General features: G+C 37.4%; 2 protein-coding genes across 3 annotated transcripts; one reads left to right on the top strand and one right to left on the bottom strand.

Moving 5' to 3' along the window:
* Nucleotides 1-6,782: 6,782 nt before the first annotated feature.
* Nucleotides 6,783-9,794, top strand: LOC149382105 (auxin response factor 10-like). Its single transcript, XM_089601824.1, has 4 exons — nt 6,783-7,823; nt 8,420-9,249; nt 9,363-9,431; nt 9,541-9,794. Exons 1-4 carry the CDS (start codon nt 6,897-6,899, stop codon nt 9,548-9,550), a joined length of 1,836 nt encoding a protein of 611 aa, XP_089457950.1. The 5' UTR covers nt 6,783-6,896; the 3' UTR covers nt 9,551-9,794.
* Nucleotides 9,795-11,896: 2,102 nt separating this feature from the next.
* LOC149382104 (uncharacterized) lies at nt 11,897-19,054 on the bottom strand. 2 transcript variants are annotated; one of them, XM_089630236.1, is made up of 19 exons: nt 18,722-19,054; nt 18,052-18,155; nt 17,869-17,955; nt 17,698-17,773; nt 17,542-17,616; nt 17,408-17,461; nt 17,178-17,237; nt 16,957-17,073; nt 16,266-16,360; nt 15,859-16,064; nt 15,537-15,634; nt 15,288-15,391; nt 15,021-15,186; nt 14,719-14,841; nt 14,235-14,317; nt 13,692-13,833; nt 13,557-13,586; nt 13,395-13,465; nt 11,897-13,104 (listed from the first exon to the last, which is right to left on the bottom strand). In XM_089630236.1, the coding sequence occupies exons 1-19, from the start codon at nt 18,758-18,760 to the stop codon at nt 12,267-12,269; spliced, it is 2,568 nt and encodes an 855-aa protein (XP_089486362.1). In that variant the 5' UTR covers nt 18,761-19,054; the 3' UTR covers nt 11,897-12,266. The 2 variants fall into 2 exon arrangements, with proteins under 2 accessions (XP_089486362.1, XP_089486361.1); XM_089630235.1 differs by having other exon boundaries at nt 11,897-13,107; nt 18,722-19,053.
* Nucleotides 19,055-23,265: the final 4,211 nt, after the last annotated feature.

Genomic DNA, 23,265 nt, shown 5'->3' with positions numbered 1-23,265 from the left:
AGCCATCATCAGCTACTAGAGGCTTGGAAGAAATCATCGGCGTTGGACATGGCTTGGCATCAACCAGATGCGCCTTAACCAGCAAGTCATAAGCATACTTTGACCGAGTTAGACGAAACCCAGCCTGATCACGATGTGACTTAAATCCAAGAAAGTGACTGGAAGAGCCAAGCGATCTTAGAGATTTCAAAGCAAACTCGGAGTTGAGATCACGGATGACACGCTGGATTTCAGTGTTGTTGTTGCCTGTGATTAGAATGTCGTCTACGTAAACCAGCAGATATAGGCAGACTGAGTCTTTGTTGTAGTAGAACAGTGATAGTTGTGCAGCTTGTCATACCATGCACGCGGAGCCTGTTTTAGCCCATAGAGAGCTTTGATGAGGCGACAAACATGAGTTGGCTTGGCTGGATCCACAAATCCTGGTGGTTGATGCATGAACACGGTTTCTTGAAGATCTCCATTCAGAAACGCAATGTTGACATCGATTTGTTGGACATCCCAGCCACGAGTTACAGCTAGAGTAATGACAACTCTCACAGTAGGTTGCTTGATGACAGGGCTAAAGGTTTCAAAATAGTCAAGACCTTGAGTTTGCTGAAATCCCTTAGCAACTAGTCGTGCCTTGAATCGGTTGATTGAACCATCTGGTTTGTATTTGACTTTGAACACCCAGCGATTGTCAACGATGAGCGTGTCTGGAGGAGCTGGGACTAGTACCCACGTATTGTTGTTGTGGAGAGCTGACAGTTCTTCTTGCATGGCATGACTCCAGTTGGGGTCTGCAAATGCTGATGACACACTAGTTGGCTCAGTTGTGTTTAACTGGGACAAGAGGCAGAGTTGTGCAAGTAAGGCTTTAGGTTTGAAGATGGCATTTTTGGCTCTGGTTGTCATTTGGTGGGAGGAGTGAGATGCAGCCCTAAACATGGGTGGGGCAGGAGAGTATGGGACTGTTTGCTGATTGGATGGATTGGTCTGAATTTGGGACATGTTTGAGATTGGACTGTTTGAGGGGGTTGGTTCATGTGAGGTACTGTGTAGTGAGTTAGAGGATGAGGGTGGGTCTGTGTGTGTTTCGGTATGATGTTGTGTTTGCAGGATAGTTGTGAGGATAGGCTGTATGAGATCAGTGTTGGGAGAGCTAGGTTTGGGAATATTTTGTGACTAATCTTGATAGGGGTACTTGCTCTCATCAAATATAACACTTTTGGCGATATAGATTCTGCCAGATGGGTGGAGGCATTTATAGCCTTTATGTTGATCACTGTATCCAATAAAAGTGCATATAGCAGACCTGAACTCTAGCTTGTGGGCATTGTATGGACGTAGATGTGGATAGCATGCACAACCATAGACTCTGAGGGCTTTGAGATCGAATGGCACTTTAAACACAGCTTCGAATGGTGACTTGAACTTGAGTGTTGATGAAGGAAGCCTGTTGATGAGGAATGTTGCTGAGGAGAAGGCGTGCCACCAGAACTTGAGTGGCATGTGACTTTCAGCAAGTAGTGTAAGACCTAGCTCTACTATGTGTCGGTGCTTGCGCTCCACACGTCCATTTTGAGCATGAGTGTGTGGACATGGATGCCTGAACATGATTCCTAGTTCACTTAGCACTGTGGTGAAGGACCTGAACTCGCCTCCCCAGCCAGACTGCAGACATTTGAGCTTGGTGTTGAACAGTCTTTCAGTATGTGATTTGAACAGCAGGAACACTTGATTAGCTTCATCTTTGGTCTTGAGTGGATAAATCCACGTGTACCTGGTATGATCGTCTACAAAAGATATGTAATATCTATATCCCTTCACTAGTGACTATAGGTGCTGGTCCCCACAAGTCAGTGTACACAATGTCAAGAGGTGAAGTACAGTGGAAATTGGATCTTGGAAACACATAATTTTTTGATTTTCCAAGTCTACAAGCAGTGCAAAAGTCAAGATTGTTTATGCTACAAGGCTTTACATTTGCTTTTTGTAAAACAATTGAGAGTACTTTGGAGCATGGATGTCCAAGTCTTTTGTGCCACAGATTTAGCTCATCTTGAGCAGTTTTATTTGCAGTAGACAGTAAAACTACATTATCCTTCAGTTGAGTAGTTGACAAGAAACCTGCTGTGTCCTTTGATCCACACGAGCCATTGAGTCTTGACATATCAAGTTTGTAGAGATCATCCTTGAGCTCCCCGGTTAGAAGGACCTGCCTCGAATTCTTGTCCTTTATAGCACAGCCATCACACGTGAATTCAGCAATTACATCATTGTCTCTTGTAATTTTTGACACACTAACTAAATTATTTGTGATTTTTGGGACATGAAGTATATTTTTCAGGACCAAAGTTTTATTTTTAGACTGAATATGAGAGTTTCCTATATTCAGTATGGGAATAGAATTACCATTACCAACAGTGAGCTTCTCCTTGCCTTTGTAACCTTCAGAGACAGCAAGATTCGAGAGGCTTGAGGTAATGTGGCTTGTTGCTCCACTGTCGACATACCACGACGGATCATCTACAGTTTCTTGAGTTGCAATCAAGGCAGATGATTGAGGAGCTTGAGCTTGATGTGTGGACGCTTGGACTTTAAAGTCTTGATCAAAGCGAAACCAACAAGCAGATGCCAAGTGTCCAGTCCTGGTGCAGATTTGGCAGACTGGTCTATTGCCACGTCCACCACGTCCTCTGTTTCCACGGCATCCACGTCCATGAGGATGTTGAGTTCCACGTCCTCTGGAGCGATTCTCAGCCACATTAGCTGAAGCACGACTCAGATCTAATGCCAATGCCGAGTTTTGTTGGCTGAGACGAGTCTCGTGACATTGGAGAAGAAATTGAGCTTCTGAGAGAGACACTGAGTCTGGTCTTGCAGTGAGAATTGCTACAACTGAGTTGTATTCAGCGTCGAGTCCTCCCAAAATGTACAGCAACAACTCATCATCACTCACCAATTGTCCAGCAGCAGCGAGATTATCAGCAATTACACGGACTTTCATGATGAATTCGCTGACGCTTAGATCGCCTTTCTTTATCGTTTGGAGTTGAACTCGAAGCTGAAGTAGTCTTGCCTTTGAGCTCCCAGCGAAGAGTTGAAGCAGAGCAGACCAGATCTGAGATGAGCTTTGGCACCTGGAGACGTGTCCGAGCATGGATTCAGAAACTGAGGACATCAGCCATGACATAATGGCTTGATCTGTGCGAAGCCAGATTGAGAACTCAGGATTAGGCCTGGTTCTGAGGACGGTGGCATTTTGACGGACTGTGTTTTCAGTTCTGATCGCCATTGATTCCGTCGCTGTGCTTTCTTCAATTTGGACGAACTGATGCGGAACCACCGTAGATCCATCCAGAAAGCCTTCGAGATCGTGCGCGCGAATCGCTGCAAGCACCTGAGATCTCCAGAAGAAAAAATTGTCACGATCGAGCTTGAGTGTCGTAGGAACAAGATGAGCATCAATCGGAAAAGCATTCCCTGGATACGCCATTGACTAGAGAAGAATCGAGAGAGAAGAGAGTTTAGAGAGAGAGAAAGAGAGAGATTTGTTAGATCAGTTGAACAATTTGTTCTAACTGAATTTTCATTGATTGATTGAATGATTTACACTACATGGAATGTATAAATATCAGACTTCAGCTGATTCAATTGATCAACTGAAATCAGTTACAGAACACGTGCCTAACTTTACACGTAGCAGTGATAATATCTTTGAGCTACACCTAGCTGGAGCTGAGGTGGCACTCTTATCTTCACAAGTATAATATCTACTATTACTTACTTTGTTATTAATATTATAACAGATGCACTATTTATTTCATCCTTTTTCATTGAGAAAATCTATGTCTCTATCTTACACTTTTGAAAACGCAAAATCAATTATTGAATTCAATTATTCTTTGTTTCACCGCGGTTTTGACTCTTATTGAGTACTTTTATTTTATGTCACCGACCGAAAGGTTCTACTTCTACGTATTATGATTAGGAATTGAGGATATCTTAGTGATACACTATAAGAGTTGGAATATTTAAAAAATAAAAAATAAAATTTGGAATTCGTTTAACCTTTAACCCCTTGGTTAAAAATGTACCATAGATTTATATATGTAATTATATTTCTATGAGAACTTCCTCCGTATGGATATATATATATATATATATATATATATATATATATATATGTATGTATTTATATAATATATGTGTGTAAATAAGTATATTGTGAAAAATTTAAAATGATTGTATCGTGAAAAATCATGCAAAATAAACAGGCTAACAATGTAATATTGTATCATTTCAAATTAACTCTAATATTAGTATAGAGATGTCTCCCCCAGCTTGTGTGCGACGAATACTTAAATGATGGGCTGGTTAGAGACAGGATTTCAATTTTGTTGCATTTGATTAGGATATCGATGTGTTATTTAATTTTATGATTAGGGCGTCAATACGTTTTATTCATACAAATAGGAAATACAAGGCTAAAATAAGAAGAAAAAAAATTGAGGATTACGAGAAGGGAAAAATTATAAAATCTATTTAAAATTATAAAAATTGGTTAACGAGATGATTATTCATCAAGATGAATGAATTTATTAGACATTCAACCTCAACAAATAAATTGTAAAATTGAGTCTTTGTAAAGAGGTGTAAACAAATATCTAGCTTTTTAGTTACATATGAACATCCGGGCAAAAGTTAGTTACCGTCAAAACTAGTAAAACCTCTATTTTTCGCGACAAAATTTGTCAAATTTTATTGGTCGTATAAATGTTAAAACTAATTTGAAGAACATGGTGATAAATTCACTAATGTGGATTTATAACTCCGTCTGATATACATACACTAGCACACTCGGAGAAGACTCATTGCTAAAAACAAATGATAACGTTTTTAAGTAGGAAAGTAGAGACACACGAATAAGAAGAGTGTAAAGTTGAGCCCTATATAAACAAAATCTAACGCGAAGCCGTAGATAAACTTCACAAATAAGAAACGCAAAACATAACATAACATATATACGTCGAAAGTAACACGAGAAACAAAGATAATCCATGGTTGAAGCAATCTTGTCTTTGAACACTGCTACAACTGAAAGGACACACAGCCTGATCGAATGACCACTCCTGGGGAAGGACCGTTACTTTTATCTACAATGTTTTCATCGATACCATAACTTTGACATGTCATCTCGACCAAATATACGTATTATTGCCGACAATACACACAAATTTACATACATAAATAGTTTATAATATATCCCAAGTTTTTTTGCGTTGAATATTAAGGTATTTTTCTTTTTTTCTTATATATGTGAGGACTTGGACTAAATCCCTAACGTTATAAAAAAACGTCTAAAATTGACTTTAATTTTATTTCATGCATTTCTTACTAGCATAAGAAAGAAAAAAAAAAACCATGAATGTATTAAATAAAGCTCAAGTCGAATCAAATACACTAGTTGCCAATAAATTATAGATACATGTATTGGTCAGTTGAGAACAATTATATATGAAAGGTCATGCAATTATTGTCATTTGAATGAAAATAAGTCATTTGTCCATAGTCGATGTCTTGATGCTCAAGTCAACACTATCAAGTTTTAAAATGAGACGCGAACAACACAGTAATCTTTGAAATAGCAACTAATTTAATGACATTTAATTATGTAAAATATACCCTTGAAAAAAGAAAACTGAGTCTTAGACAACATACTATTTTCTCAATCAAACTTTTATTAGAGTACGTGAAATCTCTCATGTCTTGCTTATTGCATTGTCTATATTTATTGCCCAACAATCAGTATAAAAAACATGCCAAATGTACTTCAATTTTCGTCCATAAATAAAAACACATTAATATGCTCTATTTATGATGGTCCTACACATGGAATTTTTGTATATTTTATCCATCAACAAATTTCTACAGAAGGCCTTCTGTAATGGGAAATTTATTACACTACTTGAACGATCAATAGGGCAGATCTTCTATTTCATTGATTTGATTGAGGGAAGAACAATGAAAATTATTTTCCTGTGCACAATTAAACAAATGCTTTGTCTCTATTTATGTCTGTTATAGTTGAATTGAATTCCAATGGTCTGTGATAAACTCATAATAATATCCCTTTTATAATCGTTGAGTTTAGAATGATGACTAATTCAAATTTCAACCTAAATATCGCATATACATATAATGGGAAATGACTCACAATTTTACACGGCACTTTCTCATTTAACAAAATAAAATCAAGTAAAACAAAACCACCATTTTGTTTTAAACGTGCCAACATCAATCAATTCCGTTTGTTACATCGTTTTGTCATAATAAAAAAAAAATCGTCTTATTACTGACGTGTCAATAGTACCTAAACATTTTTCTTTCTCTAATTTCTATTTCAAAACAGCCTCTACAAATGTCAATTATTTATTAATCACCCATTGGGCGAAAATTGTGTCTCAAGTCTCAACCCTAACAATTTCACCAAAAAAATCGGATCTCGTTGTGAGCCGAATCACACGAAATTATCTGACCGGTTTCCGATTTAACACGATAGATTTTTTTTTTAATTTTAAAAAAGTTTGAACGATTCAAGATGTTACAAAATTGCAAGTAAGATATTGTTTAGGATTAATGTTTTTTTTTTTTTTTGGGATCCAAATAGATAGTGTAAATTTGTTACACGTTTTACATTACAAGGGGAAGAAAAAAAACATGTAGCAGAAGAAAATATAAATGTTTTAGGGGGTTAGTGCTTTAATTTGTTGCCCAATTATAATTAGATAATTAAATCACTCGAATAACAATATCTTCTTTGTTGAGTCTCTTGCTCTGAGAGAGACTTGAGAGTGACTTGAGAGAGAGAGTCTACCTTCAGACTGAGTGGGAAAACCCAAACCCTAGAAATGAACAACAATCCACCAAGATTGGACCGCCATCTATGGCGGGCCTGCGCCGGGAGGACTGTTAAGATTCCGGCGGAAGGTTCAACCGTGTACTACTTTCCCCAAGGCCACGCCGAGAACGCGAATTGCACCGCCGATTTCGCAGCCGTCGCGCTCGGACTTCCTCCGCTCATCCTCTGCCGCGTCGTAGCCGTCAATCTCATGGCAGATTCCGAGACCGATGAGGTCTTCGCGGCGATGACTCTCCGCCTCGTCGGAAATGACTCCAGCGAGGATTACGGCGGCGATGATAATCCCGAAGATTCCTGGACCGGCACTTCGTTCGCGAAGGTTCTGACTCAGTCCGACGCGAACAACGGCGGAGGATTCTCTGTGCCGCGGCACTGCGCCGATACGGTGTTCCCAGCGCTGAACTACGCCGCGGATCCTCCGGTTCAGGAGCTATCGGCGCGTGATGTCCACGGCGAGGTCTGGAAGTTTAGGCACATCTACCGGGGAACACCGCGGAGGCATCTTCTCACCTCTGGCTGGAGCGTGTTCGTGAACAGGAAGAGGCTCGTCGCGAGAGACTCGATCGTGTTTCTGCGGAGCGACTCCGGCGAGATTTGTGTGGGGACGAGGCGGGCGAGGAGGACGGCGGCGCAGGGGAGGGTTAGGGCGGAGGAGTTCGCGGAGGCGGTGAGGAGAGCGGCGAGAGGAGAGGCGTTCGAGGCGGTGTTCTATCCTCGCGACGGAGCGGCGGAGTTCTGCGTTAGGGCGGCGGAGGTGAGGGCGGCTTTGTCGGATCCGTGGCGGAGCGGGCTGAGGCTCAAGATGGAGGTTGAGGATGAGACCACTTCTAGGGTCAAGAATTGCAATGGGATTACCACTGCCGTGAAGGCTTTTGATCCTGTTCACTGGCCTAACTCGCCCTGGAGAGTTCTCCAGGTATTTGATTTCTCTGTTTACTACTTTTGTTTGATTCTTTTGAACTGTGACTTGTATTTTATTGACGAGTTTTGAGATGTTTTGTGAGGCTTTGTCTTGGTTTTTACTCGTTGCTAGCACTTGTTTGACTCTTTGATATCCAATTGACAGTCGTCGGTTTTTCAGGGCAACGCCATTGTTACTAACTAAACCGCTAAGTTTTTATATATATTTTTTTAATTTCGTTTGTGTTTTTATGATCAAGCTTTCATGAATAGAAAGAGAGGGTTACTGTTTTCCGGGTCGTTGCTAGTTCGTACTAGTGTCTGCAGTACCAATTTTAGCTTTTAGCATATGTGTCGATGATTCCAATGGAATTCCTTCAATCTGTGTCAGTAACTAAATTAGGCACACAAGACTGTCCTTTAGCTTATAGTATGAAATATTCATGACTCATGTTGGATTTTGCAAAGAACTATCAACTTTCTACAGTTATACTCTCTCTTTAAGCTTCAGCTCCAAAAGCAAAAACTTAATCCATTGAACAGATTGAAGTTATTTGCTCTACTCACTATTAAGCAGTCAAACCATAGTGTATAACATCCTGTGTATTGTAGGTATCGTGGGACGATGAACCGGATAAACAACACAATCCACAGTGTGTGAGCCCGTGGATGATCGACGCAGTGCCGAACATGATGATGTGTCCTCCTTTCCCGCCCGATGAGCAGCCGAGAAAGAAGTTCCGGCCGGAGCACTACCAGGACTTCATCTTCAGTGGCAAGTTCAGTGTCCCTCCGGGCACCATTCTCGGCGATACCCTCGGGCCCATCAACCCCTCGGGATATCAATACAACACCAACCCTGTTGGCATTCAGGGAGCCAGGCATTTAGTACTTGAAGTACCACTACCGGAATATTTTTCCAACGACCCGCGGGTTCGGATGGATTTGTATCACTCCAGAGCCGCACCGGCGCCGCCGCCGGAGAAATTTTCTCCCGATCCAGACAGCGTCGTGGCGGGCCCGTTTTGCAGCAACGGAGATTTGTCCTGCTTGTTGTCGCTGCAACAGACTAGCCCGAACTCAGAAGAGTGGCCAGGAGGCACGAAAAATCACGTGGTTTCTCTCTTTGGGCAAGTTCTCGGGGTGTTTCAAATTGACTCCAGCGATGAAGAGGTGAAAGAGATTGAGAGAAAGACTCCGTTGTACGATAACGGCTGTGCAGAGCGAGAGAGATGTGATTCCGTGAAGATCGGTTGCTGCAAAGTGTTCAAGGAATTCGCGGACGTTGGTTGGACTATCGACCTCTCGGTCGTCGGATCTTACGAGGAGCTTTACAAGAGCCTTTCGAATGAGTTCAAGATTGAAATATCTGCGATGATGACCCGCGTTCTCTACCATGACGCGACCGGTGCCCCTAAACACACGGGAGATCTACCTTTCAAGTACAGTTTCCTTTTTCTTTTTTTCTTTTTACCCAATGTTTGAGCTCGATTCGGGTTCTAGGCTTCTCTACATGCTTTCAGATTTTGATATTTGGTCTGTGTTGGTCTGGCAGTGAATTTATGAAAATAGCAAAAAGGCTGACAATCATAGCTGATCCGGAAACGGATAAGGATTACAAAAGGTAAACCTTGAATCCCATTGTTCAATCAGGTTGATGATATTTTTCAGCTGAGCTTTTTAAACGAGGACTTTCCTTTACTATGAAGTCTGAGACATGTTAAAATTTGTAGGAATGATTAAAGAGACTCACACGTTGCTGAACTTAAAAGTGTGGTGGTTTCTGCGCCAAAGGAATCCAAGTGTCAGACAATTGTGTTTGGTTTGAATTAAGTATTTCATGGTAAATTCTGTCAAGGAGAAACTTACAAGTATTACACTCTTATGATTCTGATTTAATTGGTGTGTCGTAAAACCGCTATATGGATTCTAAGTTCGGATTCCCTGACAATTCTTAATGCTATGTTGAGTCATATTTGTCCTAGTACCATATTGCATGTAAAACTAAAATCTACTAGCTCAGCCTACGGTGGTAAAATAATATTGACCGAATGACCTAGCGTAAAATAATTCATACAATATTAAAAAACCCATCCATCTTGACACTTGCAAGTGTAATGAAAAACGAACAAAAACATGATCCTTAGCTGATGATTCATACCTCTTGTTACATACTTGTTCTTGTTATTTATTATTATTATTGTTATTATATAGAATTATTATGACGTGTAAGTTGTTACAAGCTTCGCATTTAGATTTAGTACAATTATTCGTAAAGACTGAATGATTATAGACATGAGTCTACTGTTGCATGTTCCGGGATGAGTGATATGATGTATTTCATTCTTTGTAGTTTTGTATCCCCAAATGCCGCTCTGCCTTTTGAAATAGAAAAAACGTTGCTCTTTCCATTTTCTTTTTATCTCTTTGATCTACATATAAATAGAGAGAAATATGTTTAATGTAACTTTCACAGCTTTTGCAGTCTTGTCAATGCTTTACGAAAATTCTAAGAGCAATTGTCATTAATAATCCCAAACCATGTAAGTTGACATACACCGTAATTGTTTCTAGGCACGTAATTATAGGGGTTTTTCACGAGCAGACATTATTGTGAAATTGAATGATTCACACCAATTGTTGACAAATTGTCACATCTGACATCTTCCGGAAAAGAATGCAGGACACAAACTCAGGATCAAGTTTAGATACCCCCCAAGCCTTTTTCGTTCACCGCTTTGAGTTGAGCCATTTCGATTTCATACCAACAATATGACAACGTTCACAAAAATCGGCCTAGTTAATAATACATATTGAATATCAATTATAGTTAAATATCTCACATGTAGCTTACGGTTGACGTGCAACTGCATGAGTAATACTCTAAAAGAGTTGCTTTAAATGCTGTCCTATGAAAATTTTCCAGTAGTTTTGAGTAAAGTACACATCCAAACTGCACCACACCTATGAGACCAATTTGGCAATGAAGAATTCAAGTTACTCCGAAAACATTAGTGTCGTGCGTCAATAAATCTAAGAACCAAAAGCACGATTTACAACACTTGGATTCAACCGCCGTCCAAGCTAATGGGGTACGTGACATTGCCGAGATCAGTCCAAACTGTAGACAACAATTGCACTTTGTTGAAGCACCCGTCTAATCCAATAATTGGTCGGCATCATGATTGCCACCATTTTTTTTAACAGCGGGAGACCACCATCGTAGCCTTTGTTTCTATGTTCTTATATTTATTTAAAAAAAAATCGGGGACAGACTCTATGCGTAGGTTTCGGGTTTTTTTAATGGTAAGGTGTAAATGACAGAATATTGTAGAAGTTAACATATTGATGTAATAATTTAGACGAAAGAAGTTAAGGACAAAATGGTTAAAATAAAAAATTCAAGGACGTAAATGTTTAAACTTACACAGTTTGGGGACTATTTGATGCCGATTGCTCTAATTTTAATTATTTTATTATCATAGGTGAAAATTATAAATCTGAAAAAGAAAAATCAAATAAATGAATATTCGAAACATTGAGATATGAATTTAAGGATTCTTTTTTCTCTCCAACTCAAATATCTAGCAATTTTTAGAGAGATATATATATTCATCGATGTATCATTTTATATATATATATTCACCTATGTATCATTTATTTCGTAAATATATAATTTAAGTACTAGCTTCAAAAAGAGAGAGAGAGAGAGAGATGGACAACTTCAGCTTAGAAAAATGAAATAAGTTACCTTTACATTTAGACTAGACGATGAAAAGCTTATTGCCTCCGACGACTAGGTATTTCCGAGTTTTCCTAATAACTCGTCGAACATAACAACGTATACGACATACCGATAGACTTTTGAAGCTTTCCGTGTAAAATGATATTTTGGATAAAATTATCAAGCAAAGCAAAAAAAAAAAATGTGTAGATAATAGGGGAACAGATGCAAACAGCACTGAGGAAAAAAAAAAAAAAAAAAAAAAAAAAAAACTAATTCAGGTAACAATGAGTTATCAAGCAACGAAAAAAAAAGAAAAAAACTCAAGATGTGTGGATTATAGGAACAGATGCAAACGATAAACGTAAAAACTAAACAATATACTTTTTAGTCCATTCAAAAATGATAATAGAATCCCACATTAGGAAACTACGGCCAAAAAAAGAAAGAAAAACGAAAGATCAAAATGAAGGATTTGGGTAAGCCCAATATCAGCACTGAGAAAAAGAGCAAAGAGAAGTAAAAAAAAAAAAAAAAAACTAATACAGGTAACAATGAGTTATGTTAATAATACTGAACAGAGACAAACATGACAAGGACCTAAAATCCATACACTGTACATGACTCTTTCTGCTTCAAAGATGTTATTAACCAAAAAACAGGGTCCATGGCCGTTGGACCCGACTTTTGGGTTTGTTCAAATAGCCTGCGGCGAGGATATCTCCATCCATAAAATCACTCGAGCACGGCAACTTCTTGATCGACCCTCCAATAATTTGCATCGTTGAACTCTTTTACTCCGGCCCCGCCATCATCGGAATTTTCTTTCTCCTGCTTCATTTGGTTAGCATCTCTCTTCAACGGCCCAGCCTCCCCAACTATCCCCTCTTTCAGAGCTTGGTCCATAGCCTTTTCAGTGCCTTCTAATTCCACTCCCACAAACTCAACATCCTCTTCAAACAGAGACGGCACGGCCACGGATTTCTGCGCCACATCACCGCCCGGAGAACCCTCGGAGGGGCTTGTTGTTTCAGTTGCGGAGCCATTTGGAAGTGCCGGTTCGGTGCTTGATGAAGAACTGTCATTGGCTGGTGGAGGCGGCGGTGACGCTGAGTCATCATCGGGAGTGGAAGCATCGGCGTCAGGAATGTCAGAATCAACAAACGGGTTCACACCCGAGCCACCGACTTGGAGATCGGGCGAGTCGCCCCATCCGACCCACTCGGGCATAGGTCTGTCTCCGAACAAGTCTTCGCTCTCTTGGGCGTCGAACCTGAAAAATCCCAGGTCATTGGAAGGGGAAGCGATTTCTTTCTCGCTCTCTGGATTCATCGAATCGGAGCCGTTCATCGTGTCCGTGTTGGAACTGGACGATGTTCCGTGGAGGGAGTCTTTGATGGCAGAGAATTCCTCGTCCTCGCCGACCACGACCTCGTCGTCACTGCTGCTATTGCCGCCATTTGCAGCTCCGTTCAAGGTTATGTCTTCCATGATCTCCGAGGGTGACGTTCCGTCGGGTGCACTACCCACTCTGTCGTCTTGGAATGCGAACCAGTTGGAATTGGTGAATAGACTGCTGTAATATTCCAGTGATAAAGTTCATTTTAGCAAAATCTTCAATAAAAAGACTTAAAGCCAACACATTTTCAGATGGAAAATTTCCATTTTGAAAAGATAAAAGTGACTGATAGTCTATGCAGACAACATTGTGAATCCCTACTCCGTGCAAACACTTACAGAATTATACCCGTTGAGCAAGCCGGTGCCATGTCATTTATTCAGTTTTATATTTTGTTTACTTGTTATTTTGACCTCAGTTAAATCTTTTGAGCGACTAATGCAATACCAAAACAATCAACCCACCTCCCTTGGTCATCGCCGAGCCTAAGAGACGATATAACTACTTCAGCAGAATCATCATCAAAGTATCCGTCCTGTATTTATAAATATTACATTCATTAAACTAATTGACTGGGAAAATATATTTTCTTTTGTTTACATAAGGTAGAGATATTTATACATTACCTCTTCGTCGCGATCGAGAGCTCCTTGATCCTGTAATGAAAATTGACAGAAATTCAGAAACTAAGTTAGCAAATTGAAGGCTAAACATAAGAGTAAAGGCAAAGAGTATGGCGTTACCCGTCAAATGCTACATACCTCTTCTGCATCGTCATTGCCGTATATTTTATACCTAAATGCCTGGCTTAGGTTATTCGCTAGAGCTGCCACATCATAGTCTCTGTCGTTCAGATCATCCTCATCACTGTCTCTATTCCTATCGTGCAATGCAGTTGGTCGCCTGAAAACAATGCCAAAAAAAACGTCAAGCAAATTTACTTTACCATATGGTGGCACCTAAACACTCTTGAAGTTAAACAATATTCCCGAGAAAAAGGCAGTCTGTCATATGCAATGGGAAGGCCACTTGAACCTATAATGCCTAGAGCTGTTGCTATACAGTCAAGTCAATGTGACGAGAGAAACCACATTCGAAATGGCAAGTGACTGCAGATAGTATAAAGATAAACCCTTCAAAGCCTACATTTCATGTCAGAAAATTTCTTGGTATTTATTCTCCAATATGACAATATATAGTCTAAGATTTAGTCTGAAGCAAACTGAAAAAGTCTGTCCAACTATGAGTCAGTGTACACATGTCACTATATAGTGAATGCATGAAACAGCAGAAAAAGAACATACCCACAAGCCCATCTGTAGACATTTTCAACTGCATTGCGCTCTTGCAGAACTGTTGTCTGCCACTCATTCCACTCAATGTTATCCTGGTAGAGAGGCAGTGTTTTTCAGAGAAAAAAAAAAGTGCATTGAAGTACATTTACATAATCAGACTAAAGATAGTTTAATAAGTTAATAGTCGAAGATAATTAATCGATCAGCTAGTCCAATACAAGTCTTGAATCATACACTAACATATGAACATGTTCCCAAGCAAAATAATTTCATTTCTCACATTTTACCAGACATTGGAATTATCAAATAATTTAACACCCACCTTCAAATATGCCTGAACAAGTCTTGAATCATAGTCGAAGATAATTAATCGATCAGCTAGTCCAATACAAGTCTTGAATCATACACTAACATATGAACATGTTCCAAGCAAAATAATTTCATTCCTCACATTTTACCAGACATTGGAATTATCAAATAATTTAACACCCACCTTCAAATATGCCTGAACGACACTCTGGTTGTTTCTTAACTGGATAAGCTTATTAGAAATTCGTGTTATGTGCCCAAGGTTTCCCGCCCTTGGTGCTTGTTTCCCAGAGGCCGGTACTGTTGGCTGCAGAAGAAAGCGTATTTTTTTAGATATTAGAATCTGAATTGACACGCAATTAGCCAACACCTTTATGTATGAGAAGTACTCACAGATACACAAAATGAAATTTCAGACTCGTTGTAACAATGTAGTATTCATGATGACTGCACATTAGTATCAACCTAGTAATTCCGTTTACCTACCTTGTTCCCGTCACCCGAAAGAATGGGATGCTTATCCGTTTGAAGAAATTTTCCAATCAAATCACATTCATTCAGAAGATGCTCAACAACATCCTCATTTTTGCTCTCTAAACAAGACAATATGACACTTTCTATATGATGATGCACAGCGTTATTATATGGGTACCTGCATGGATAATATAAACATGTTAGTACATTCATCTCAAGCTAAATAATAGTAATTATGTTGAAATGTTTTAAATAAAAATTCATTGCGGTGGCACTTACTCGAAGAAAAGATCGATGACTCGTTTGATGGTTCCCGAGCTAACCAACTCCTTTTCTGCAGCTCCATTTGCAGACTTTAGTAGAACAGCAATGAATTCAACAACCTGGACGTATACAGCACAACAAAGTTGACAATGAATAAATTGCATCCCAATACCTCACAGAAACTTTAATGTGCATGCCATAGTACTTGTATTTCCTGAGCTAATGCATTTGTGTACAAGATACAAGATGAAAAACAAAACCAACCTTTAAACGATGCTTCCCAAGAGGAGGCCTTAATTCTCCATATGCTGTAGGCAATACCTTCTCATCAGATGACACATCTAAAAGCTTTAGCAAGTCACCTGCATCGCATTTTTATTTTGTAATTGAGAAACCACTGATGAAATAGGGTGAAATTATCAACCAGATGGAAAAGCTTGATCTAGAGTTTCGGGTTTTAAATCAAAGTTTGAGAAAAATAACAATATCACAAAGTTAAACCTCAACATTGCGATGATATATAAACAATTACCGACATTGGTTTTTTTTAGTATTCAAAGAAATCTACCACACAGCGCATACTCACCTAGTTTTGGAAGCATGGCGCCTAGAGTCTCTGGATTAACGGGGGCTTGAGATTCAAAGATATGCTGGCTACGGAAATGATACAGGGTAGAAGCAGCCATGGACCTTGATGGATCCAACAAAGATATACAAACAGACAGGGAGTGCACCAGGCCAGACTTCGATTCTGAATCTTCCAACGCATGCGCAAAAATTCTTGCTACAAAACTGTACATCAAAATTTAAACACTTGACATTACTCGACATTTTTAAGGTGTGGATGGGCTTGTGTGCATCCTAGCCCCTCAACAAAACTGGGTCACCCGAGAGACCCTTAACATTACTCAAAATTAAAACACAGGAAAGGTAAACTTTTTCTTTTGAATAAAGAAACAGCGGTGTATAATGTTGGATGACTAAAACACGAACCTCGGGCTAGAAAGCCGAGTGGCCAGGGCTGATGAAGCATTTCGAGTTATAGCACATAATGTTTCAGCAGCATTGGCGTGAACTTCAGCTGAGCACTGATACAGAGTAAAAAGGGCCACATTAGACGAGAATTAAATAGATGGACTCATTGTCTAAACTGATTTATCATGCCTTGCCTGATCTCAAACTTCTTTTAAAGTTGCATTTATTTAATTTTTTGAGTGATCCAACTAGCAGAGAACTGAGTATCCTCTTGATTACCAAAACCATGACACTAAAACTATAGAATACAAGAAATAAATGAAGTTATGGCGGTTAAGTTGTGATACAAAAACAGAAATAGAAATAGAAATATGATGTTTGTCTGCATTGCTATATGATTCTAAAATGCAGAATGGATATGGCAAGATAAGAATCCATGTTTCTTGAATTCTTGTACTAACATGGAAATACTCATTCCCTGAGAATTGGATTTTCCAAGACGAAAAACGAAATTTATTTTTGACCTGACCCCACAAAATTTAAGGAACTGGAATTACTAGGAATAGCTAGGTGGGTACCCTTAGAGAGGCTTAAACTCCGGACTTCTTGGAAATAAATCGAGGGCCTAACCACTAGACTAACAACTCTAAGACGATGAAAAGGGAAATTTTACGTGTCCAAAAATAATATACAGAAACCTTTCACTTACCGAAGGGCTTAGTTTATCCACAATCATTTCTAGCAAATTACTCTCGGCTAGCCATTGCATAACATCAACAAAATTAGGATATACATGGTCATCAGCACCAACAAGTCGCACTAACACCTGTACAATTAGAACGTCTCAGAACAAAATCACCCAAAATCAAATATTATTAGATTCATAGAACTAACTAACAACTTGAAAAGCGATTCTTTTTTTAAACTTGCCTCCATGATAGAAGTTATGCCAATCAGATCAACTAACTGACGGAAAACATCCTGATGAGCCTGCAATATTAATTACAGTACAAATTCTGACATCAGTAAGGACACAATAGTTAAGCAGAATCACTTCTGACATCAATTTGGACACAATAGTTAAGCAGAATCACATGACCAAAGCAGTATTCATATACTGGCCCATACGAATAATCTGCAAAATTTAGTACATTACTTACTTGGACATAGTTCATAAGTGGCACTGTCTTCCGAACCATAAGGCACACAACCACCTGAACAGCAATGAAACAAAAATCAATCACTAATGACACCTAGCGTAAGTGGAAAGTCGTCATGCAATATCCTAGCATACCTTGCTAAAGTATCCAGCCAGCAAGGCACTGTGAGGGCGATCGGGTTCCAGGAAGGAGAAGAGTAAATTCATAATCTGCATTCATTATAATAGGATTATTAGGAAGTTGAAGAATAGCGGATTTTCCTTATCATTGCTTAAAGAGAAATGCTGTACCTCCTCTTCCTCCACCAAAGTCTTCAAAATGACATCAATTTCACAAGTAAAAATCTCACAGCAAATGAATGGGAACCTGATAAGAAGTAATTTGTTTGACCAACAATCATAATATAGCTATAAACAGATGAATACAGATAAGAGAGAATCTATTAACTCAAAACACCATACTTGAAGGTTCGTTTGCTTTCGGCATCCTTTGGAGGTTCTTCAACAATGTACCGCACTAACTGTTCCACTTGAGCTCTATCTCTTAAACTGCAAACGTGAGGTTACACTTACATGTGCAAATAATGGGGAAAAAACTGCTTGCTGGAAAAATATTGCATATGCATAATAGTCAAAAGAACTTACAAATTAATGAGGCGGCTGTTTAAGGCTTTGCATTCTTGGATTATTTCCTCCTCGTCGAGAAGCTCCTCCAAAGTGAAATTTTCCTTGTCTAGTACCGACTCCACCTGCCAAAAAAAGTGAGCACAGAATATAAACGACAACAGCTTAGGAAGACAGAACGAAAGGATTCAGAAACAATAATCACAATTTGAGCACTTCAACAATTCAACTCCCTATTTCACATGGCCAACCGAAGGAACGGCACTAAATATGAAGTGGGAACAAGTATTTTCTTTAAAAGAAAGCTGACCCCACATCCAAGCAAGCAACAATTGGTTAGCCCTCTTCATATCTTTCAATTAAATACTCGGCGATCAACAAGAACCCTTACTCCCAAATCCCAGCTAGCGATATTGGCATCCACAAAAAACCTAGTCGTAAATCATAACAGCAGAAAAAGAAACTCCAGAACCCGAAGGCAAATACGTTCAAATTTAACCTCATCACACAAACGAAACTATATCCCAATCACCATTTCGAAATCTCCAGGAGAGAAAATTTAAACCACAAACCGAGCTTCTCAATAATCGCAAACAAACAGACGAAATCCGAACCCCAACTTTTCACTTCCGTTTCAGAGCTAAAATTCGAACGGCATGTAATGAAACCAGAAACAATCGCAGAGACTCACCGGAGATGAGGCGGAGAGAGCTGTGAGCTTCCAAAACATGTTGATGGAGTAGAGAGGGAGATTCGACGGAGCTCGGAGCAAAACCTGGCTAGATCTGCGAACCCTAAAAAAACCAGTACAGCTTCGTCACGCTCGCTCGAATGAGATCAACAGAGAAGACGGAGATATGTTAGAGAGAGCTTCGAGTGAACACTAGATATGGCGGTTTTGGAAGTGGAAACCCTAATTTCGAATTAGAGAGATCGCGAGCGAAAGAGAGAGAGAGGGAGAGAAGCAAGAGGCCGTGAAGATCGAGAGAAGAAAGAAAATAGAGATGTAGGGAGATCCCAAAAAAAACAAAAATAAATAAATATATGCCCATTTCAAACAAATTCTCATCCATTAAAAATATGAGAAATAATTCCAGAATAAAGTTAGTTAAATTAGTATTATATACGTTAAATCTTATCATTATCTATACACATTCTAATAAATAACATTAACTTTCTTTAATAAATCTACTATATTATTGGGCTAATATATAAATGTTTTTTTTTTACTATAAAGCTAATACATAAATGTTAAAAAGTAATTTTTTTTCAAATTTTCAATCATTCGCTATTGTAATTATAGAAGTTAATCTTACAAATATCAACTTGAATATTTTTGCTTAATTTGTATAATGTCCTTTGTCTTTCTGATTTTATTAGTGTTTTCTTCAATCTCCTTTTTTCTGTACTTTATTAGTGTTTTCTTGAAAGAAAGAAAAAAATCACAAACTGACAAAAGTACAAACGAGGGCTTTCGGTCTTTTCCACAAAAACAACTATGATATGAAATGATACGATGGTGCTTATCATCCCCCATATCATGATGTATGTGCCTATGTGGTATACCGTATATTTAGTTTTTAGTGAACGTTACCCATTTTGACTTTTTTTATTTTCTTCGTAAAGGTCGGTTCGATAGATAGTGATTTATCACATATAATAAATACATAAAATAACTTCTGTAGTCTATGAATGGTCCGTAAATTTTATATATTTGGCGCATGCACCGAGTAAAATATTGTAACTCAAAGTTTATGGGTAAGAATTCCATGCTTGGTGAAACTAACAACATTTATAAAGTCTTATAAGGGCATTTAGAATCCAAAAAAATGTGGGAAAAAATAAATTTAAAAGAAAATGACAATATAAAAAAAATATAAGAAGGAAAATCAAATATTTATGTTGTGTTTGAAAATCGTGAAAAATACGAATGAAATTAAAATGGACAAAAAAAGAATTTGAGATTTAACGAGAATGTTTTAATTTGGGAGATAAAATATTCTTCTCCTCAACTTTCTCATTAATGAATTTCGATTACATTCATTGGTTAGAATTATATACATTTTTATAGACTGATTGTCTCACACAGGCGTGCGTATATTCCAATTGTGTGATTGGCACACGTCTTTGCTTGAGCTGGTAGCCTCTTTATCTGATATGGCATGCGATGTGGCTGTGTACTCTGCTATTACTCCAGTAGATAATGAGAAGAGATCACTCATATATAAACATTTCGATATATTTTATTTTCGAACAATTTTCAAGAAAAAAATTAATTCATGATTTTTATTTATGCATCTCTTTTGTTTTTTTTCTCATTTTATCATCTCTTTATTTTCAGTCTCAATCAAAACAACAAAAAGAAAATATTAGGTATTACATTTTCACTTTCTTATTGTTTATAGGTTCTAAACACACCCATAAAGACAGAGGGTTAAAGTTCAATTACACTTCCATGTTTGGTGGACCGTGGAGGCATTGAACAAGTGTCTACGTCTTCCGTGCTAAGTGCCTAAGGTCTCCTGTCTGATTGAGCCCCAAAATTTTAAATATATGCTATATATATACTCACTCCAGCAAAATATAACTCAAAGATTAATATTTTTTTATTAATTTAACTGTTTGGATGAATGAAAAACTTGATTATATTTTTTTATTTTATATTTAAATTTTTATTATTATCGAAAAGTCTTAAAATATTAATTCGCCTAGAGTATTTAATGAGTTCGGACCGGCCCTGTCAACGATATTCCAACTCAAACTAATGTATTTTTTAACAAGCTAGAAATTAATATAGCAACAAATAAAAAATAACTAAAAAGATCATTGGCATATCTACATTTTAGTTAATTAGTGGACAATTAAATTTAAAGAACTTGTTCTTTTATTTCTTTAAAGTTTAGATAACTACATGATCGTGATGAGTGTAAATCCGTAAAAATGATTACGAAAGTTTCACTTTCTTGGTTTGTATTTTAATCATAAAAAGATTCTTGATTACTAAAAGTTCACAATATTAATTATGTTTTTTTTTGTGAGGAAATATTAATTATGTTTTCAAACTACGAAAGAAAAACTGAAAAAAAAAACAATCTATTGAAAAGATTCCATCCAGTTAAAGTAAACTATGTCACAGATAAATGTTAATCCACTTAGCAATCCATGCGATTAAATGTAGATTTATCAGCTTTAAATGTTATTAAGCCAAACAGCCTTATTCCCATTTATTAGTTGCACACATTTTGCTCGTAACGCTCACACTTTGTATAAACGACATTTCCACGACCAGCGAACGGTGTCGTTTAGGGAACGAAATGTGCCATGCTATGGTCTGAAAATCGCCACGCTCATCAACGTCGTGCACATCATCAAACAAGCGATCGCATGTGAGACTATGAATATTTCGATTTCCCAAAATAACCCTGAGTATATGAATTTGGCGTCACGTGCAATTCTCTAAAAAAAACACTTTTGGAAATTAAATTTTAAAAGGAAAAAGGAAGGTTGGAACAGTGCGCACCATCTATCTTTGCCCTTTTTTCTATAGGGTGACTTGGCTTTATTATATAATATCAATATCAACATTTCATTACTAAAAGAAATTTTTTGAAATGATTGCTAAAATAAATTTATATAGTAAATATAGCGGGAAAACTGTTTGATTAAAATTATCATTACAAAGGCTAAAGTTTTTATTGTTTTTTTATGACGAATATGGGAAAACTAAATTTCAATGACGGAAAGGTCACTATTAAGTTAGCTTTCTTTAATTAATTGTGCTGTTTCTTTTTCTTTCTTTTTTTAATGGAAATTAATTGTGCTAATTCTAGTTTTCTATTGTATATGTGTGTTATCTCTTCTTCTTCTTTTTCTTAAAATTACTTTCAATTAAGTTTCAACTGATATGAAATTTAATGTGGTAGGTAAAAAAACACTCTTTGTAGGAAAACTAGCATATTTGTATTTTTGACAGGTAGACTCCTTTCAGACGTATTATGCCAAATATAAATTAATTATTTTGTTAAACTTGTGAGATTTTGGTTTTGTCAATGAGTATTTTCTTTTTGAGCAACCGTTTTTTTAATAGGAAAAGGAAGATCAAATGTTTCCAATGAGAGCATGTACAATTATGGGTGGGTCATTTAAAATTATGTTATATGTTCATCGGAGCTATAACTCGTGATGTTGGATATCCACAACCTTGAGCCCTTTTTTCTCCGGAACCATCACAATCATAATTTTTCAAAGAACACGCAATTAAAAACATTTAATCTCAAAAGTCTTTTGTGTAGGTCGAGCTCTACGGTGAGATTATCACTAAAGTTAACTATTCTCAATCAATATATAATTTTAGTTAATCTAAATTTAAAAATCGTAAAAAAATAACTTTAAGAAAAATTTACCTTTTTATACTTTAAATAACTTGAAATCGTCATTACAAAATCACTTTAAAATTTGTGTTTGTTAAAATGTACACCTTTAAAAAGCAAGAGTTCAGTTCGGAATCCATTTGCGAATAAAAAAAAACTATATCATAATAATGATAGTGTATGGTTTAAAGTTTTAACTTATAATAATATATTTTGGTGAAGTTATTTGATTTATTTTACGCAAATTGTCTCAAGTTACGTAAATTTATATTGGTATACGTAACTATCAATCAAAATTATTGAGTTGTCCACTTTGACTCGATTGCACAACTTCGATAGTGATCAAAATTTCCATATATAATACATATTTCTTTACTAATTTGGTTGCGTGGTTGCTTGCCATAGAGGGAAGGAACTACATCGTAGTGGACGGTTACTACAAATAAATTATCGTTGACTATACAATATTTTGGAACGAACGTTGTAATATGTATTTTGCTATGTATATTTGGTGATTGTATACTGAATTTTTATGAGGTAGTTATACACGAGTTATGCATACTTCTGCCAAAAAAAAAAATATACCTTCAGTGAAGCCCCCCCTCAAAAAAAAAATTTGCACTTTTTGCCCATTTTAAAAAAAAATTACATTTTTTCCCTTGAAAATTTATACTTTTGGCCCAATTTTTATAAATTTTTTACAATCAAGCCCCCCCTGAATTTTTTTTTTCAAATTAGCCCCCCCTGATGGGCTTTTCTGGCTCCGTCACTGATACCTTTATAACACTTTGCAAAATGCTTTTAAATAATAAAAAGTATCATACGATAGCTGAGAACGAAACACACGAGTGTGGCTTGATATGAA

Source organism: Urtica dioica, chromosome 11 (genome assembly GCF_054948205.1).
Source record: "Urtica dioica subsp. dioica isolate 48M chromosome 11, U.dioica_male_clone48M_v1_H2, whole genome shotgun sequence".
Classification (NCBI taxonomy): domain Eukaryota; kingdom Viridiplantae; phylum Streptophyta; class Magnoliopsida; order Rosales; family Urticaceae; genus Urtica; species Urtica dioica.
Note: the sequence above shows the minus strand (reverse complement) of the source record. Positions and strands in the feature narration are given on the sequence as shown.

Coding starts and splice junctions, on each gene's coding strand:
- LOC149382105 (XM_089601824.1), top strand. CDS start 6,897: ATGAACAACAATCCACCAAGATTGGACCGCCATCTATGGCGGGCCTGC. Junction 7,824..8,419: donor CGCCCTGGAGAGTTCTCCAG/GTATTTGATTTC, acceptor TGTGTATTGTAG/GTATCGTGGGACGATGAACC. Junction 9,250..9,362: donor ACGGGAGATCTACCTTTCAA/GTACAGTTTCCT, acceptor TTGGTCTGGCAG/TGAATTTATGAAAATAGCAA.
- LOC149382104 (XM_089630235.1), bottom strand. CDS start 18,760: ATGTTTTGGAAGCTCACAGCTCTCTCCGCCTCATCTCCG. Junction 16,065..16,265: donor ACTCGGCTTTCTAGCCCGAG/GTTCGTGTTTTA, acceptor TTTGATGTACAG/TTTTGTAGCAAGAATTTTTG. Junction 14,318..14,718: donor TCGTTCAGGCATATTTGAAG/GTGGGTGTTAAA, acceptor CCTCTCTACCAG/GATAACATTGAGTGGAATGA.